Here is a 20,224-nt window from a genome sequence, read left to right on the forward strand (position 1 = left end):
ATAATATTTACCATGTATTTTGAAAAAATATAAAAATTTAAGGGTCCCCCCACTTAAAAAAAGTTAAAAAAAAACCTTTTTTACCGTCTTTTTTGAGTATTTTTGTTTAAATTGTTAACAAATATATTCCGTAACGACTTCAACTTTTCACACAATATAATTTACTATCTTATTTATACTGTATAAAAAATTCGACTTAAAAAAAAAAATTTAAGGGTCCCCCCGAATTAAATAGTAAAGTCGTTTTGTAATTTGGCAACATCAGAAAGTAATTTTTTACTGTAAAGGCTTAAATTTAGGACGATCTAAAAATTGTATTGAAATAAAAAAATTTGATTGTCTTTATTTGAACCAATAATTATTCTAAAACAATGGTTGCGTCTAAACTGGACGTTCAGCACAAGAAAAATTTCTTTTCGTGTTTTTTCTTCAGCATGGTAAATAATTCCATGTTGTTTGTTTTAAGTTGTTTTAACAAGTAAAATTTAATGTTTAATTAACATTATTTTCATTATTTTAATATTATTAAATAATAAGATTTCGACATACCAATAGTAATCAATAGTATAAATTTTTTTAATTTAAAAATTATTGTTTTAAATTTTTTATTTACTTTAAGCTTTATGTTTTTACAATAAATTTAGTATACGAATTAAGGTTAGGAAATATTTTCTAAAATAGAGTTCCAATGAAATTAGACTAGTTTTTGTAATTGCTAGGCTTATGTAATTGCTTTTTTTAATTTCAGTAATGTAATTTGCGCCAGATTTTGTTAAACGGTATCCCAATTAGTAACTCAGCCACGAGCTTCTGCTGCTGCTAGTACTGTTTTCTTTCTGTGGTAACCACAAAAATGGATCTACGTTCTCGTAAACTACCGAACCCTAGTATAAAAGAGAAAAATCGTTCAGTAGAAAAACCGAGATCCACACGAAATTATCATCAAGATTATTTTATTGGATTTGGACTAGAGAAAAGTTTAAGTGTTGGTGTAAAACTTCCCCTTAAAATTGCTTTGCTCCGAAGATACCTTTACTTTAGAGAAATCAACAAGGGAAGTAGTGAAATAACAGTGTCGGCAAAAAATATTTTTAAAGTTATTTTGATTGAATTGCAAGAAATTTGGAAAAGAGCTCACTTACCAGTTAAGCCAGATAACAGGTGCATCGAGTATTTCATTGCAGTTTTTAATGAATGGCAAAGTGTGCTGAAAAAAGGAAATAAGTGCCCCGAGAAGAAACGAACCCAGTTTTTGAAATCAATGAATCAACTCTGTGACATATCAGCCGCTGACACATATTATATATTACGTCTCTCTCGACATGCAACCTGGAAGGAGGACTGGGAGTTTTTACTGAACCAACGGAAATATCCACAGGTAATTTCATGCATTATTTCAACCATGTTACTTTACTGTGTTTACTTAAGGTTATTGGTTATTTTTCCTTTTACGTTAGTATTGTATTGTTTATCTCCAATTAGGTTGGTTCGATGATTGGTTGCGACGCAACTCATGCGCAGCGAGATAAGAACAAGTCGGATCGCAATAAACGTCTTGAAAACAGAGTCAATGATCACAGCAAAGCTAAGAGAAGAAAAACAACTCTAAGTAACGAAGAAATAGAAGAAATCATTGAGCAAAGTGAGAATGACTCAAACAGCTCAGAAGTTGAAGTTTACACTCCTTTCCACCAAAAACGGAAAACCAGATTGTCAACCGTTGCTATTCACATCGATCCTACAACGCTAACAAAATCATTCACTGATGTCTCTGACCGATTAGGCCTGAGCGTTAGAGATCAAATGGCTGTTGAAGCAAAAGTCGTCAAAGTTTGCGGTGCTTCGTTACGTCATTTTCCAATCTCGCGATCATCAGTTCACCGTAACCGTATGATAGAACGAGAAAAACAAGGGGCCCAAATAAAGGAGAAATATCAGGAGAAGCGCCCTCTTCATCCATCAGGTCACTGGGATTCAAAACTTGTTTCGTCACTTACTGGTAAATGGATGATTAATTTATTACTTGTTTACTGTTTTCAGTGTTTGGAAATGCAAATATTGAAATAGCAATATAATATTTAAAAACAAACATTTTTTGTATGTAGGAAAGAAAGAAGAGCATGTTGCTATTTTGGCAAGTGGTTGGGATGGGTCATCGAACGATGCAAACTAAAAACTTTTTGAAATTCCTGTAATTACTAACTCTACTGCCCAGAAAGATGCCTTCATTAAGTGTTTTTCTTCATGGAACCTGCTAGATAATTTGATTGCCCAAGTTTTCGACACCACTTCTAGTAGCACTGGATGGTAAAATGGATGTGCAGCACTGGTTGAGAAAGAAGTTGGTCATGCACTGTTGTGGACAGCTTGTCGCCATCATGTCTACGAACTGCATGTTCGTCACGTCTGGGATGCAGTTAATGGAAGTCATAACGGACCTATCGAGCCAATTTTGAAAATGCTTCAAGACATTTGGGATTCTATTTCTCCCGAACCTACAGATAAAACAAAATTTGATTGGCCGGAAGAGAACCATCCTATTCATCGCCAGGCAACAATTGTTCTGAACTGGGCTAGTAGGTGCCTTGAGGAGAATATTTTTCCGAGGGCCGATTATCAAGAATTGATTGAACTGACAGTTCATTATCTTGGAGGTGACTTGCCAAAAGGTAAAATGTTTAACTTCAAAAAACCGGGTGCGCATCATCGTGCAAGATTTATGCACAATGAGCTGTACATCTTGAAACTTGTCATGCTGGATCAACGGATTACATCGCTCGACCTGGATCAACGTCATAAATTGAAAAGAATGGCTACTTTTATTGCTCTGTTTCACGCAAAGGCTTTTTTACAAAGTCGCATCTCAGTTATTGCACCAAAAGTTGATCGTCAATACATCGCCGATATGCAGTGGTACCGTGATACAGACAAAATCACTGAAAGATCTGATATGGCATTGAAGTTGTATGACACCCAAAGAAGTGAAGAAATAAAGCCTGGAAAACCGTCTTTTCCGAAAGTCAATGGCGATAACATACCTTCTTTTGCCTCTTTAATTGGTCCTCGTTCCTGGCTGCTATTTAATCTAATCAAGATGACTGCAAACCAGGTAGATTGGATGCAACAACCTGCCGAGCACTGGGTGAAGATGAAAGACTACAACTATGTAAAAAGTGTTGTTAAGTATTGTCAAGTTGTGAATGACTGCGCCGAGAGAGGTGTAAAACTTATACAAGACTTTAAAATTAAAGTAAAAGACCCCGCGCAGCTTCAACTGCTACTTCAAATAGTGGAGGGTCATCGCAAACGAGCTTCTCTTTAAGGACGAAAAGAAAATTTAATGAATATTTGATTTATTTTTAAACAATGCTAATTGTTTTATTCTTACAATAGCAGAAGTTAAAATGCGTAAAACAACTTTACTATTTAATTGGAGGGGGGACCCTTAAATTAATTTTTTTTAAGTCGAATTTTTTATACAGTATAAATAAGATAGTAAATATTATTGTGTGAAAAGTTGAAGTCGTTACGGAATATATTTGTTAACAATTTAAACAAAAATACTCAAAAAAGACGGTAAAAAAGGTTTTTTTTAACTTTTTTTAAGTGGGGGACCCTTAAATTTTTATATTTTTTCAAATTACATGGTAAATATTATTTTTATCTTAGTCTAAACCTCAATTTAAAAGTTGGAGTGGTAATTCGAAAATTTTGCGGGAATGGGACACCCTAAGCGAGCTGAAATAAATAGTAATCAAATTGAAAGAAATCAGGCTCTGCGAGAACTAGGTATAATACGCATCGCATTGAAAATTTAGTTGTTACTTTATTTCTTTAGTTATACTTTGGTGCTCTACCAACTATCATATTTTCACTTTGTCGACTGTTAAAATGTGGTTTTAACTTTGTATATTTTAATTGTTTAAAGTTTCCTATGTTGATCATTAGCTAATAGTTTAAAAAGAAATTAGTTTGGTGCAATCAAGGTAAGAATAATTTTATTTTCTGATCAAATTGCAAAATTAGTTTGCACCGATAGCGGCTATGTTATTTTTATTTTGTGTAATAGCTAATTGTCTTTGTAATAAATGTCTTTTCTTACAGATTTTGACTAATTTCAACAATGCTCTAGAAAAGCATCAACAACAGGTAAATTGGTTTGTAGTGTTAATCTTTAATGTTTTTACTTCTCTTATTATGTCTTAATTTTTTTTTTTTTTTTTGAATTAAGACACCTAACAATGCTTTTTCAGGTTATTGCAGATTAAACAGAGGGCCCATATCTCATAAGCACTTAACACTAGAAGCCCCAAAGTGGATCAATTGATCCAAACACGACTTTGATACTTTGCTGAAGCTAAAATTTTAATGATGATAAAATGATATTTTATGATTTTTATTATTTAGATATTATTTACTGAAAACGGAAAAACTACATAAAAAACACATTCAGAGATGCGGCTATAAATATTTATACCTAAAAATCTTAAGCTGAATCAATTGATCTACCTTATAAAAAACGTGCATATACATAACAATTTTAGTCAAATATTTAAGGTTATTTGCAATGTTTGCATATATTTGACAAGCACTTTCCACAAACAGGTTTCTTACAATTTGCACATACTGTTGATGTCAGATTACGTTTGCAGTTTGTTTTTATATGACATCTTAAACGAGTTGATAGTTGTGTATTGCTGTTGGTAGCTATTGTGGTATTACGGTTGGCAGCAACTAGGGATTTTCGGTGAATTTTATTTGCTTCTCTTAACTGTTCAGATAAAGTGTAAAGAAACTTTCGTCTCTTGGATCATTTTTAAAAATTTTTTTAAAATGATCCAAGCGTTTACACCGGTCAAGTCCAAAGTATTGAAGAAAACATCTGCGGCCAGCGTCGGCATCCAGATTTTGTTGACATTTGTCGAAACATTGAATCTAATATATCAACTCCACATTTATTTGCATTGTAATAAAGTATTCCCTCTGGTTTCTTCTTCCCATCACTTTCCTTAGTCGCCCCTCTATGAAGTGTTGATAATAAAATTACAGTTTTCTTCTTTGCCTGGTAGACAATCAAGTTCAATGGTCCATTTATGTAGAAAGTTAAATCTTAAAGCGAAAGTGGATCAAATGCTGCAATTTCTTTTCTACTATGTTTAACTGTTCCAACAATTGACGTTTTCTTTTGCAAAAGTTTTGTTGCAAGATCAACACTTGTAAAAAAGTTATCTGTAGTAACATTATACCCGCGGCCTAAATAAGGTTCCTTTAGTGACATGACCACATGAGTACCCAAATTTTCTACACGGCTTTTATCTTTAACTAGATACGTTTTGATATTGAGACAAAATTTAGTCTACAGATCAGCTAAAATCCAGAATTTGATTCCAAACTTGTTCGGTTTATTTGGCATATACTGTGTAAAGCGACACCGAGCTTTAGTTAGGAACAACTGCTTATCAATTGTTAAAGATTTCTTAGATATATATAGCATTTTTGACTCTTTTCCACAAATCTTGTCAGCATCCATGACGTAAGCGCAAATTTATCAACTCTCTACGTTCTGAACGTATATCAAATCTAATGTTTTTCATGATGTCTTCAAATCGAGAACGCGGCATAGTTTCTATAAAAGCTTTGTTGACATATTTTTCAGACAATAGGAATTTACCTGGAAAGCTTCTTATGTTCATGCATTCGTGAAGATATATTAAGCCTATGAAAGTATCAAGTTCAATGTCGCTTATATTCCATCTTTCATTTGATAAATTGGCAGATAAAACAGTACATTTTTTGATAAGGCGTGAAAACCCTTCATTCATAATTCATAATTAGTCTAAATGCATCAATATGTGTCAAAATATTACGACAATAAGAAGTTGTTCCGCTTTTGGCAGTAAACACATTCTGAGTTTGAAGTCTTCCAGTTACCTCAACTTTTGACACAATAGTTTATTTTACATAAATTTCTATGAGTTTTAACAGTTGAATCATTACTCCCACCGCATGAATTACTACGTCATCATTGTACTACTTTTTGAATTGTAAATAAAAGTATTACTTTCGTCGTCATCAGAAAGATTATCTTCAACAACATCTGCCTCGTCATTTATTTTTGTTGAATCTGATTCATCATCACTAGGGTGAATAAAAATGAGCAATTGCTTTTACTTAGTAATTGGTCAGCTTTACCTGAATAAAAACTTTAGCAGTTTTACTGAAATTTTTATTCACCTGAAGCTAAGCAATTTACTCAGTAATTGTTCAGCTTTACGTGAATGAAAACGTGAGAAAAACTGATATTTTATTTACGTAAAGCTGACCAATTACTGAGTAAAAGCAGTTGCTCATTTTTATTCACTCGACCTACTGTCAATTTCCGAGAGTTTTTGTAATATGAACAAACACAGCTGCGCCGACACACGTTTCGGACTTTGATATGTAACTGATTGGTCAATTGAATGAGGATGTGCTGAGGTTTTTGATGATGATTAATATGTGCAGAGGTTTTTGATGATGTTGCACCATCAGAGTTTGAAGAAGTCCAGTTAGAAAGATAGCATAGAGAAAGCGGACAGATGTTGCATGAGATGTTAGAATGTTCAATATAAACTACACACAAAATTGGCTTTAGCAATTTAATGTGTATTTAAGTTGCTTAAATTGAAAAATTTTTAAGAATGAGTGAGAGTGAGGTTAATCTGCCAATTGGTTATAATTGATAATGCAAATTTAGTTAAATTTTTTTTGTAAATATTTACTTTTCTTTATATATTTTGTTTTATTATTATGTATAAATAAATTGAATTCCTGTGGTGTATTTTTTCTTTTTTTAATTCGATTACTTTTTTTAGATTAATCAGGTTACGTGTTTGTTCAATATAGACCATTGAAAACTAATAAAAATTGTTATGTTTTGTTAATTTGTTAATAAATGTGTAAATTAAAATACCTTCCAATTTATAAAGCTATTCGGCATTTGAAACTACAATTTAAAACCGTCATTATTCGTATTTTATCTGTGTGAACGAAAGTTTATGCTTATATCTGACGTAAACTTCAAATTATGTAAATTTAAAAATTATATCAGATTATGTTACAGATGTTACAGATTTACTTTTACTTGAAAATTTTTATTGCAGCAATATTTGTTTAATTTTGATTTATATACATTTTTATAAAGCATTTGTATGTCGTTTTATAAAGTTTAATAAGTCTTTTGTTTATTAAACAGTGTTAAAAGATGGTATCGATGGTCAAGAGCACAACGGGAATACGTCCACAAACCATTGTTTTAAGAAATCTGAATTTGAAAGTTTGATAACACCATGTAACAACATTTTTGTTTATGTTAATTTTTTAATGTTTCTTACATAATTTTTGTATGCTGATTTCAGTGGTACCATTGGTTTTTCTCTATCATCAAGATTTCCTGAGAAAAAGCATAAAGTATATTTCGGAGTTTTCGTATATGTGTAATGCAATTAAAACATTATATATATATGCTGATTTTAACTATATTCGTGTGTTTATTTTTAGTTTAACTAATTACAACTGTTACATGAAGTGGTGAATATGTCTAGTAGATCCTGCAAGCTTTGTCCTGACTCATTCTGTTATGTTTGTGGTTACTATATTAGTCCAACACAAGCTAAACATAAGATTGTCAGTGGTACAAAATTCTTTACTGCATATCATGCTTATTTTGGCATGGCTATGGGAGATCAGGACAAATCGTGGGCACCACACTACAGTTGTGGTAGCTGCAGATCAACTCTGGAAGGATGGCTGCGTGGAATCCGAAAGTCAATGCCCTTTGCGATTCCGAGAATATGGAGAGAACCGACGAACCATCATGATGACTGCTTTTTCTGCATTGTTGACATTTCAAAGTATAAAAAACCGAAAGATAGGCTGACTCTAGTTTATCCAAGTACACCATCTTCTATTGGACCAGTTCCACACAGTGATGAATTGCCTGTTCCTACTCCACCTCAATCCGAAGAAGCAGCTGCATATCATTCTGAAGTAGACTCACCGGATGAACTCAATGATGACTGTGATTTCAGGGAACCGAATGATTCACCTCATTTCCCTATCCAACAAGAACTTGATGACTTAGTACGAGATTTAGGTCTCACTAAATCAAATGCAGAACTTCTGACATCACGTTTGAAAGAATGGAATTTATTAGATCCAAGCTGCAGAACCTCGAAATACCGAAAAAGACATAAAACATTCGTATACTTTTATGTAGTATCAGAATCACTGTGCTATTGTCATGACGTTCGTGGTCTTTTCAATGACATTGGCATTGTTCACAATCCTGAAGAGTGGAGATTATTCATTGACAGCTCAACAAGAAGTCTAAAGGCAGTTTTGCTCCATAACGGAAACCGATTTCCTTCGATTCCAGTAGCTCATTCCGTTCATCTAAAGGAAGACTATAAGAACGTGAAGTTGTTGCTTGAGAAAATCAACTACGACAGTTACAAGTGGGATGTATGTGGAGACTTTAAGATGCTAGCATTTCTTCTCGGTCTGCAAGGAGGATACACAAAGTACTCGTGTTTTCTTTGTTTATGGGATAGCAGGGCTGCAAACCAGCACTTCACAAGACGTGAGTGGCCAGTGAGAGAACATTTACAGCCTGGTTCGCACAATGTTATTAATCAATCTCTGATACCTGTTGAAAAGATCTTACTACCACCCCTTCACATTAAACTTGGTCTTATCAAACAATTTGTCAAAGCATTAAACCCAGATAGTGCAGCATTCCAGCATATTCGGCAGATGTTTCCAAAGGTGTCAGATGCAAAAATTTCAGCAGGTATATTCGTTGGTCCACAGATTAAAGTTATGTTGGCATGTAAGGAGCTTGAGGACAAAATGTCTGCTGTTGAAAAAGAAGCATGGACTGCATTTAGACATGTTGTTCATAGCTTTTTAGGCAACAATAAGAGTGATAACTACAAAGAGATAGTGGAAAACTTAATTGTACGGTACGCAGATATGAAATGCAGAATGTCAATAAAGCTGCATTACCTGTATTCACACTTGGAATTTTTCAGACCAAACTTGGGTGATGTGAGTGAAGAGCACGGGGAACGTTTCCATCAGGATATTCTTGCAATGGAGAAAAGATACCAGGGCAGATGGGATGCAGCTATGATGGGTGACTACATCTGGTGTTTGATACGCGATGACGAGAAACTTCATAAAAGAAAACCTCGTTCTACTGTTCACTTTTAGTGTTTTTTGAGATTGTGAGAGACTGTTACAATACAATATAATGTAACATTATGTAATATATGTAAGAAACATGATGTAACATGAAGTTTTGTAACATAACATAACACTTTTGAATTAGTAAATGTTTTATATTGACTAAAGTAGAATCTAATGCAAAACGATTTATATTAATTATATGTTTAATTGATTTTTTTTTTTTTACGACCAAACGATTGATGCAATAAAAAATCCAATGTCATATTCAGACTCAGCATACTCAAATTAATTAAGAAACATCAAAAAACTTTGATAAACAGAAATTTTTTTTTTTTTTGTTACATTGTGTAATCTATAAAAATTCAAGATATTTTTAAATTGTCACGATTTTTAACTCAGTGCATTCTTCAATTAATTATGTCTTGATTTAAACTATTTTATTTTCATTTCAATTCTTTTATTTCAATTAAATGCGCACAATAACTCAAAACCATAAAATGTTGGACGTATTATCTTTGTGCTCTTGACCATCGATATTATAGCATGCCAAAGTGGCTGAAATGGATGTTAAATCCGTGGGTTTAAATCCTTTCGTTTTCAAACATAATTTTTTTTTAAAACTTTTCCTATTTTTAAGAATACAAAGTAAAACATTTTTAAAGGTCTATATATGTTATGTTCATAACACATATAAAGATATAAAATACTACAACAAACGAAAGAGCTCTCTCTTTTGTTTGTTATAGTATTTAATATCTTAATATGTGTTATGCACATAACATTAGAATTTATTAAAAAAAATTATTAAATTTATTAAATTTAATTCTTTAGAGAATTTTATTTTTCACTTTTTTAGTTTTTTCTGGTCTAAATCAATTTTATCTTGTGTAATTATTATTTTTTGTTTCTATTCATGAAATATTAATTTATGCTTCCTTTCAAATATTCAAATAGCTTCTTAATTATCTTTATTATTATTATTTTTTTACAATAAATCATAATGATCTTTTAAGATGGTTTTTTATTAATAAATGCAAAAATAATTATTCACACAACAGCATCATTATTATTCACAGAACATTTAATGCTTGGACATTAATCTGTACTATTTTTTTATAAATATATAAAAACTTTATTTTCTATTATTTACTTAATTAAGAGTAGTAAATCAGTTGAACAACAGTAAAAGAAAGTATTTTAGAAAGAACAAATTTAGTTAAATCTAGTTAAAAAATTTAGTTTTTTTAAAATTTTTTAACTAAATTTTATTTTTCTGATGCATTTGTTGATGAAATAAATGGTAAGGTGATATCCAATGGAGTTGAAACATCAATGTCCAGAATGGAATCCAATAAAGAAAATGTAAATCATAATGTCACTTTTTTATCAAGTACACCTAATATTTTAATAAAAAGAATGAAGTTGAATGTTCACAGTATTGAAAATTGGGACCCAAATTTATCTAGTGAATCTGTGGAATTAATAAATATCAAGGTAAAAATCTACTATATCGGTTTTTAATCAATTATACTTAGAGATTTTAATAATTTTCTTTTACTTTAACAGGAACAACTTCAAAAAACTAATTAGTGTTTTTCCTACAATGGATCATTGAGAAGCTGACAAAATCATCAATGGTTTATTGTTGTTAGGCCTTAAGGTGATTTAAAATATTTGAAAGAGCAAGACCTAATAACATTGCTTCCTCCAATTAAGTCTAGACGTTTTTTGTCTGTTTGTCGACATTGTTCCATCTTCAACAAATCTATAGAATTCTGCCATGGAATACAAATGATGTTAAAAAATGTATGTCTGATATTTATTTGCTACAGTGTCGAACAATAAATGCAGTCATTCCTTTTGCATTAAAAAGGAATGACTGCATTTCTTCTGAAAGTATTGATTCAATGGCCATATTTAGTTCAAATAGAATATCTTCTGGACCATTTTGCCACTCTGATGAATTTTCCATTAATGGAAAGGTTATATAGTACAATCAGCAGCAAGTCAAGACTTATTTACTATTTTTTTTCAAATCAATGTAGTAAAGATTTAGTAAAGCAAGTTCTGCTTGAAGTGACGGTCATTGGTATGGGGAATGGGGGCATTTGGCGAGTTTGTCTGGCATGGGTACCTCTGCTTATAGCTTATTTTGGTGATAAAGCGGATCATTTGATACTATCAGTAAATGTATGTATTTTTTTATAAATAATCTTTTCGTTTTAAATGATATAAATTTTAAATGTTATTTATTTTGTGGTCAACATTTAGCAGCAATTCCAGAAATTTGTCCAACATCACATCCAATATTTGTTGTCAAAGACAGTTTTTTACAAAGACTAACATTGAGATTTATAACTAGAAATAACAATATAAAAAGAATAACAATAAGAGGATGTTTACTTTATTAATTGGTTCACAGGAACTTGGTTTGATTCAGAAGATTTTTATGTTTTGGTGGAAAAGAAAGTGGAAAGAAAGCTATACCTTTACTGATGCTTTGCAAGCTGTTGGGGCATTGTTTGCTGTTCATTATGTAATGAACATGCAATATCATCCGTATGTTTTTGCTACATTACAGTTTAATCAAAGGTAAGATTATTTCAAAATAATATTATTGACTTATTAGTATAAGTTTGATTCAATATTTTGACTCAAATAATTAGAATTAGAGGGAAATGCTTGACATAGAATCAAATTAAAGTACTTTTTGTATCATAGACACATGGTCGACTACAACCCTGAAAAAGTGAAAAGAAATGCCAAAGGAAAGAAAAAAAGAACACTTGTTTGCCCTCGCATTGTCACGTCAAATTCGAGAATTAAATAGTTTCGGTTTGACCCCCATTTGACTAAAAATTTTTTTAAATTAGTACTTTTGTATTACTTTTTTTAGTTGTTTAAAAAAAAATTCCTTTGTAATGTTTGTTGTTGTTGTGGCTGCTTGTTGTTGTTGTTGTTGTTGTTGCTGTTGTTGTTGTTGTTGCTGTTGTTGTTGTTTAATGTTGTTGTTGTTGTTGCTGTTGTTGTTGTTGTTGTTGTTGTACTTTTATTTTGAGATATTTAGATATTTGATATTATTTAGCAAAAACTAGATAATGAAAACTATGTGTTTACAGAAAATCAATTCTTGTCCAAGTAAAATCTGTTGCATAAATATTTATACGTATTTATGCATAAATAAATATATATATATATATATATATATATATATATATATATATATATATATATATATATATATATATAAATATGCATATTTATGCATATATATATATGTGCATATACACACACACACACACACACACACACACACCACACACACACACACATATATATATATATTGATGTATTATCAACTCCAGGGATATTAAATTAATTATTTTTAATTATTTTGTGTTTAGCAAAAATAATAGTAATAAAGAGTGTAATTTTGTGACAATTTTTAGCTTAAGCAAAAAAAGGTTAATTTTTAAACATCCTTAGAATGATGAAATTATTTCATAAATTTAGTTTATTTTAGCGATGGTTAAAGACCAGATGGGTAAAAGTTATTAATTTTCTATTATGAATTATTAATTTTTTATTATATTATAATATATAACAATGGTAAATAAAATTTGTAACATAACTTAGTATAAAAAATTTTAAATTTGATTTTTTAAATGGTTTTATAATAAATCAAAATAAATTTTTATTAAAGATAAGAAAAGAACATTTAGATTGTCAAAATGTTTATTAGAATGAATAATTGTTATGAGTTAAAATAGAGTTTTAGACTTTTTCTTAATTTATCTGCTGCTCAAAAAATCATTGTATTATTTGGTAGGTAACTTTAGTAATTGATTATTAGAATTTAATTTTAAAGAAGTTCTAAAGATCTTTATTTACTTGATAATGTAAAAAAATCTAATTTTCTAATTTTAATTAAATCTAATTTAGTACTGTCACCAACAATGGCAAAAAATTGGCCTTCGCTAAATCAGTCATATAGAGTAACAACTTGAAGATAACCAATCATTGCACACAATGAGTTTTTTTTATATTATTACTTTATTAAATATTAAAATGTTTCCTTACTCAAAAACTTATGTATTTTTCTTTTTAGTTGATTCGAAATGGATAAGAAAGGAAATACTTTATTTTTTTGTATTTGGGTTGATTTATTTATATTTTACGAAACCATTATATATATTAGATAAAAATAAATTTTTATGTATATCTATAATGTAAATGTATATAGGATTATGTAATATAATTATATTATTATGTGCTTTATTAAAATTTTAATTTTTTTTTTTTTTTGAAGTTGTTTATTCACAAATTGTTTATTTATTGATGTATTTGTTGTTAAATTGAAATGTAAATCACGGAAAATTTAATATTTTTATTTAAATCAAAGATAATTTGTTTTAGATAATATTTTCGATAGCATACAATCTATTTTATATTTAAAAAGTTCACTTTTTAAATTTTTATATGAGCAACATTCCTTTCATTTACGAAAGCTATACGGCAGCTGAGTTGCCATAACCTTTCTGTTGTTTAACGGGGAAAACAACATTTTTTCCGTAAAATAACGGGAAGCTTATTATTTTTATTATTGTTGCTTTTTATGTTAGTTGCTATTATCAAGTTATTATATTTTTGTCTCAATATTTAAAAATATGTTTTTGTTTTCTTTTTTATTTTCTATCGTCATTCTGATCGTCAAACGTTGTGTTATCTCATTCGTTCGTTATCTCTTATGTCAGTTAATTCACTTTTTCTCCTTTTTGTTATATTTGTCTTGCTTTATTAAATATTATTGTTCTTATTTTCGTTTTGCTTTATTTTCTTTTGGTCGCAATCTATATTACTAGTTTTTCCTTTATTTGTTTATTTTAATAAGGTCGAATGACTAGATTTTAACTGCGCGAGTGGCGCCGATCCTAATTTTGTAAAATAATAAATAAGTTTGTAATTTTTTCAATTTTATGGTTTAATCAATGAATTAAAAATGTGCAAATGTATTTGTTTTGCTGTAATAACTTAAATCATAACTATTTCCTTTACGGAAGTAATTATAAATTAAAAAAACTACTTTTTACTGAACTTTAACAAAAAGTAGTATAATCTATTAACTAAACAATCACTTATAGAGACACACATCATGTTTATCACAAGTTATAAAAAATCTTATTACAAATCTAAGCAAAAAACGTTGGTATACATGAGCTGCGCAAATATTTTAAAGTTACGCCAAGGTTAAGGTAGCTTCTACTAAACGTAACTTTAAAGTTACGTTTAGTAGAAGCTACCTTAACCTTGGCGTTAAGCAAGAAAATTTTCTTGCTTAAATCAGGCTGAGCATTTTCTGAAGATGTTTTGTGAATACCATAATTTGAGAGTTGAACTTACAAAAAATAAATCCTAAATTTTGTATTAAGCTGCTGCGCAAGTTTTGTGAATACGAAATAAGTAAATTTAAAACTTACGCCAAACTTGCACTAAACTTACGCTTAAAAATGTTTTGTGAAAATACCCGAGTATTTAAAGAATAGCGTATCGTTAACAACAATACCGTTAACTAAAGAATACCGTTAAACAGCAATATTTAAAAACTCAAGTTTCAAATATAAAACACTTTTCGTATAAATATTATTAGGAGTATCCCGGATAATATTTTTTCATTAACCGACCGGATATTGAATACCCGGATATTTAAAAAATATCTGGCCGGATATCCGGATAACGTAATTGAAATCCTAAAGTATATATTTTATAATGACAAAATATTATCGTGATAAACCTTCAAAATGGCGAACTTTGTTTGAAAACTTTTCAAAATTAGTGATAGCTGTGGTTTAAGAGCAGTATGCATTCCATTTGGAAATCAGATAAGCAGGGGATGTAATAAATCTGGTCAGAGGTCCTTTTGCACAACTCCGCAGCATAATCACGCAAAAAAAAATTTATTGTAATTTGTATGAAGAGGAAAAAAAAATTAATACTGAATCTTTTTGAGCTGCACAAAGAAGTTCAAAATGTATTAAAACCTGATTAAGTCTCCTTTTTAAAAGCTGCTCATGGAGAGGATGTTTTCTTTAATCACTGGATCATAGAATAAATAATGACTAAAGTTTTAAATTATTGGAAATATGAAGAGAAGTTTCCACTGCTAAAAGAGCTAGCACTTAATTTTCTAGCACCACCTGCATCCTCTGTATTTTCGGAAGATTGTTTTCATTATTTATGAGGACAAGCAATCAAGGCCTAAAATGCTAGTTTCTCTACGTTGAGGTAAAAGAAATATAAATGAGTGATAAACTGATGTATTTATTGCGAATATCTATTTTTTTCGTAGTATTTTAATAATATTAGGGGAGTGACCTAAAACAGGCCCCTTTTTAAAAAAAGATTACAAAAAAATTTACATAAAGATTACAACCAAAAATTACATAAAAATTTTCAGGAAATTTAATCTATGTTCTGCAATTTAACATCAGAAAATTAAAGGTGTAACTATGCCTTATGTTAAGAAACAACCGTTGAACAAAGAAATGCTAGGAGCCCCTTTTTCGTGGAAGTAGCCTAAAATAGCCCCCTTTATTATTAATCAAAAATTGACTATAACTGATTTGTTGATGATACAGAATCTTCTGTTCATTATTCACATTAAAAATGGACACTTAGGTTGATAAAATTTTAAAAGTAGTACTTTTATATATATTCTTTTTTCCAAAAATGAACAATAAGAAAAATGAACAATAAGAAAAATTAACAATAAGAAAAATTAACAATAAGAAAAATTAACAATAAGAAAAATTAACAATAAGAAACAACCGTTGAACAAAGAAATGCTAGGAGCCCCTTTTTCGTGGAAGTAGCCTAAAATAGCCCCCTTTATTATTAATCAAAAATTGACTATAACTGATTTGTTGATGATACAGAATCTTCTGTTCATTATTCACATTAAAAATGGACACTTAGGTTGATAAAATTTTAAAAGTAGTACTTTTATATATATTCTTTTTTCCAAAAATGAACAATAGGAAAAAATTAACAATAAGAAAAACTATTTTTTGGATGGTTTACTCAAATGTTTATGGTCAGTTGAACAATATTCTAAAGTCAAATTTGTAATAATTAATGTCCAAGCAAGAGATTTGATAGGGGTTTATCTCACCTTTGGGGCCCGTTGTGGACCACTTACCTTTAATAATAACAATACTAAAAAGAAACCATTAACATTAGGTTATTTAAAAATATAACATTTCTAGGTTTCTTTCAATTTTCAAATGATGTTAACATGAAATATCCTGTATATAAAAAACCAGATAAGGTTATGTAGTAATGGCCAAATAACGGATACCGAATAATAATACTATCCGACCCGGATATCCGGTCTGATAGTTTATCCGGGACACCCCTGAATATTATATAAATAACCTAATTATTCCAATATCACATTAAGGAATCACACAATACAGATCAAAATAAAGATCAAGCTTAAAAGAACTCGAATATACTATCAAATAAGAAAATAACTTTTTCAAATTTATTTTTAAATAAAAGAAAATTCCAACTTTGAAAAAACTCAAATTTTTTTAAAACTATTAGGTTCCAAAGAAAAGCTCCGTGATATGACATAAGAGATCTTCCAAAACTTATATGCAAATAATGTTTATGAACAAGGTTGTAATTTCTGAGGTCATATTTGTTTTTTGATTTCATTGCATATAAATTTGGAAAGGATTTAGGCATAAAGTTTACTTTACATTTTACATAAAGCAAAAAACATTAAAAATATTTAGTTGATATATATTAGGAATATTCATTTCCAATAAAAGAGGTCTTGTACGAGTTTAACGGTCTTCAAAGTTTATTATTCGTGCATGATGCTTCTGTTGCCGATATAGAGGATCGAATTTTATTTTTTTTAATACTACCTCATGCAATATTTGCATAGTTTACATTGCATTGAATAAGTGAGTAAAAAAAGTTGAATTAATGCATGTCTATTTATAAAATTTCTTACTTTATACAATACTTCAATATTTTTTAAAACTTTGTGGCATAAAGTATTGGTACGATTTTTCCTTTTAAGATTTTCACTAATAAAAACACCAAGAAAATGTAGAGGAAACCGGGGTGAGATGGGACTTGGCAATATCTCAGTGAGAAATTTAATAAAGCAAAAGTTTTTTATATATGTTATAAGTTTGCAATAGCTTCTTCATGTTATTGTGTTTTTTAAGTTTCAGAAGTATTTTTTTTCAGATTATTTGCGAATATGTAAAAATCTAACAATTTTCCTGGATTTTGAAGACATCATTAATATTAAATATTTATGTGTTGTTTGCATATATTTTTATTCTTATGGTTTTTGATTATTCACTATTGTTTTATTTAACTACTGAAGAAATATGATTAGCATATGGCAACGAGAACTATATAAAATAAAGGTTTTCTCACATCTACTAGTGATGGGGTGACTTGGGACAGGAAAATTGGGGTGAAATGGGACACTGTTCAATTTTATCACTTTTTTAATTTACTGTGCTTTAACTTTTATAATCGATATTTTTGTAAAAAAGCAAGTGAACATAAAATTATATTTATGTTTATGATAAGATTTCAATGTTTACTTTATAGTAAAGTGTTTTTATCAAAATAATAATAATTATATTGGATTTCTTTGTTACTTTGTCCTGAAGACATCTTTCACTGTAAGTATTGTTTTAATGCTAATCATTTTTGTATTTTAAATTCAGTTTAAATAAAGTTCTTAACTATTAGCCTTATTAAATTTAATCACATTATAAGTTTTATAGGGTTGTGATACTATTTTATTTTCATTAAAATAAATCTAAAATTTATAGCCTAATCTGGGTTTTGGTTAATGCAATTAAAAAGAGCATAACTTTTTTTAATAATGGAGTGAAAGAAAGTACAAACGAGCGACAAGTCGGTTAAAGCCTGATGCTCATACAATAAAAGTTGCTGTGATAGGTGTCGAATCTGGCAGTTTATCACTACGAGTAGCTGCACAAGAGTATACAATTTCAAAATCAAATTTACAGCGGAAAATAAAGGTTAATAAAGAAACTTCTTACAGTAACTTATACTTTGATGAACAACATAAATATATTTTTAATAAGACACAATAAGATGAACTTTCAATATATCTTCGTCAAGCATCTAATATGCATTATGGGCTTGATGTTAGAGAAACAAAGTAACTTGCATTTCAATATGCAATAAAAAATGACATTAAAATACCATAAAACTGGAAAAAGAGTGAAACAGCTAGAACTGAATGGTTTTATTTATTCTTAATCGTACAAAATTATCTATTCGTACGCCAGGAGCTACCAGCCTCAGTTGAACAACTAGTTTCAATTGCACAAATGTAGATATTTTCTTCAAAAACCTTGACAGTGTGCAGAAGCGCTATAACTTTTCTGCTGATTGCATTTACAATATTGATGAAACAGGTCTGACAACTGTTCATAAGCCAGTGAAAATGATTGCTGGTAAAGGAGTAAAGCAAGTAGGACAGGTAACTTCTGTTGAAAGGGGAACCCTTGTTACAGTGGTGGGATGCATTAATGCCCTTGGAAATTTTATTCCACAATTTTTGATATTTCCTTGTGTCCACTTTCGTAGCCATATGCTCAAAGGTGCACCAACAGGTACAAAAGGTGATGCTAATCCTAGTGGATAGATAAATACAGAAATTTTTTTGAAATGGTTTGATCATTTTGTGGAGTATGGACATCCTAACAAGGATTATCCATTACTTTTAATAATGGACAACCACAAAACTCATATATCGATTGATCTGATGGATAAAGCTAAGGAAAGCAATGTTGTGCTCTTGACATTGCCACCCCATTGCAGCCATAAACTCCAACCACTTGACAGATCAGTATTTGGGCCATTAAAGAAATTTTACAATTCAGCATGTGATTCATGGTCAAAATTCTTTTATATCAAAAGAACTATAAGGATAATCTGGAAATAAAAGCATATTTTATTTCAATGTAAACTACTGTTTCAAAATTCACAATAGTGAATTTAAGTTTATTTCGGAGAGTTAAATACGAAACAACAAGCCATAACATTTTTTTTATTTTGCATTCAGTTTTAGAGTTTAAAATTAACATTTTAATTTAATCGTCTTACATAGTTAAACACTAGGAGACTTAGTTTAAAAGTATCCTATTTCTTCACCTTCTTAAGTAGGCAATGCAAGGTTAGCTCAGTGTGATGGTAACATAGTAATAATTCCTGATAGTTGAAATTGATCATTTTTTTAGTCTAACTTTTGTCAAACGTTTTTATTGTTTTCATAAATTTTTTTCTGCTTCAAAGTCTAAAGCTGATCAATCCTGGCCATTAACAAAAATATTCCCATGTCGTCTTAAAAAGTCTCTTATCAGTGGTGTCACTACAGGGGTGCAAAGGTGCAAGCCGCACTGGGTAAAACCAACACAACCTGACACAGAGGGGTAGCACCAGAATGAATGAAATATAATCATGACAGAACAGCTCATGTTTGAGTTAATTTATTTTTGCATTTGGCCTAACCAATATATTTCAGGTTTTGAATTTTAGATATTTTCTAATAACAAATCTGCTATTTCTTCATTTTTTACTACTTTCTTCATTTCACAAAAAATCTTTCCTTATGATTAAAAGATTATTTCATGTCGTTGGTCCTGCTAGTGAAAGTCTTGAGGAATGACACCAAAAATTTACCGTACTGGGTTACATCAACCACAGTAACGCCACTGCTCCGTAAATAGTAGGTTGTAAATTCTGCTCACGTTTTTTAATATCCTGCTAAACCCTATCAAAAAATCTATCTGATGAAAGGTAGAAATGCTCTCATTTGGGGAAAGTAATGGTGGTGAGCATATTTTTAAATCATTGCTTTTTAAAGGAAAGAAGAATCAACTTTATGTGTATTTCTTGCTTTATCAATAGAAGGCATCTGAAAATAGACAAA

General features: G+C 29.9%; 2 protein-coding genes across 6 annotated transcripts in view; one reads left to right on the forward strand and one right to left on the reverse strand.

Moving 5' to 3' along the window:
• LOC136083668 (TNF receptor-associated factor 3-like) overlaps positions 1-20,224 on the reverse strand; it is a 173,145-nt gene that overhangs the window by 94,587 nt on the left and 58,334 nt on the right. The gene's annotated exons all lie outside the window — the stretch shown is intronic.
• Positions 10,892-12,406, forward strand: LOC136084216 (uncharacterized). Of its 2 annotated transcripts, none has more exons than XR_010640398.1 (3): positions 10,892-11,418; positions 11,500-11,820; positions 11,950-12,396. XR_010640398.1 is itself a non-coding variant. In XM_065804324.1 (3 exons), the coding sequence occupies exons 1-3, from the start codon at positions 11,104-11,106 to the stop codon at positions 12,056-12,058; spliced, it is 594 nt and encodes a 197-aa protein (XP_065660396.1). In that variant the 5' UTR covers positions 10,892-11,103; the 3' UTR covers positions 12,059-12,406. The 2 variants fall into 2 exon arrangements, 1 of the variants encoding a protein (XP_065660396.1); XM_065804324.1 differs by having other exon boundaries at positions 11,651-11,820; positions 11,950-12,406.

The sequence above is a fragment of the Hydra vulgaris genome, chromosome 08, assembly GCF_038396675.1.
Source record: "Hydra vulgaris chromosome 08, alternate assembly HydraT2T_AEP".
Classification (NCBI taxonomy): Eukaryota; Metazoa; Cnidaria; class Hydrozoa; order Anthoathecata; family Hydridae; genus Hydra; species Hydra vulgaris.

Excerpts from the sequence above, each read along its gene's own strand:
- LOC136084216 (XM_065804324.1), top strand. The coding sequence starts at position 11,104 with ATGACTGCATTTCTTCTGAAAGTATTGATTCAATGGCCATATTTAGTT. Across the intron at positions 11,419-11,650 it reads ATTTGATACTATCAGTAAAT|GAACTTGGTTTGATTCAGAA; the intron begins GTATGTATTTTT and ends ATTGGTTCACAG. Across the intron at positions 11,821-11,949 it reads ACATTACAGTTTAATCAAAG|ACACATGGTCGACTACAACC; the intron begins GTAAGATTATTT and ends TTTGTATCATAG.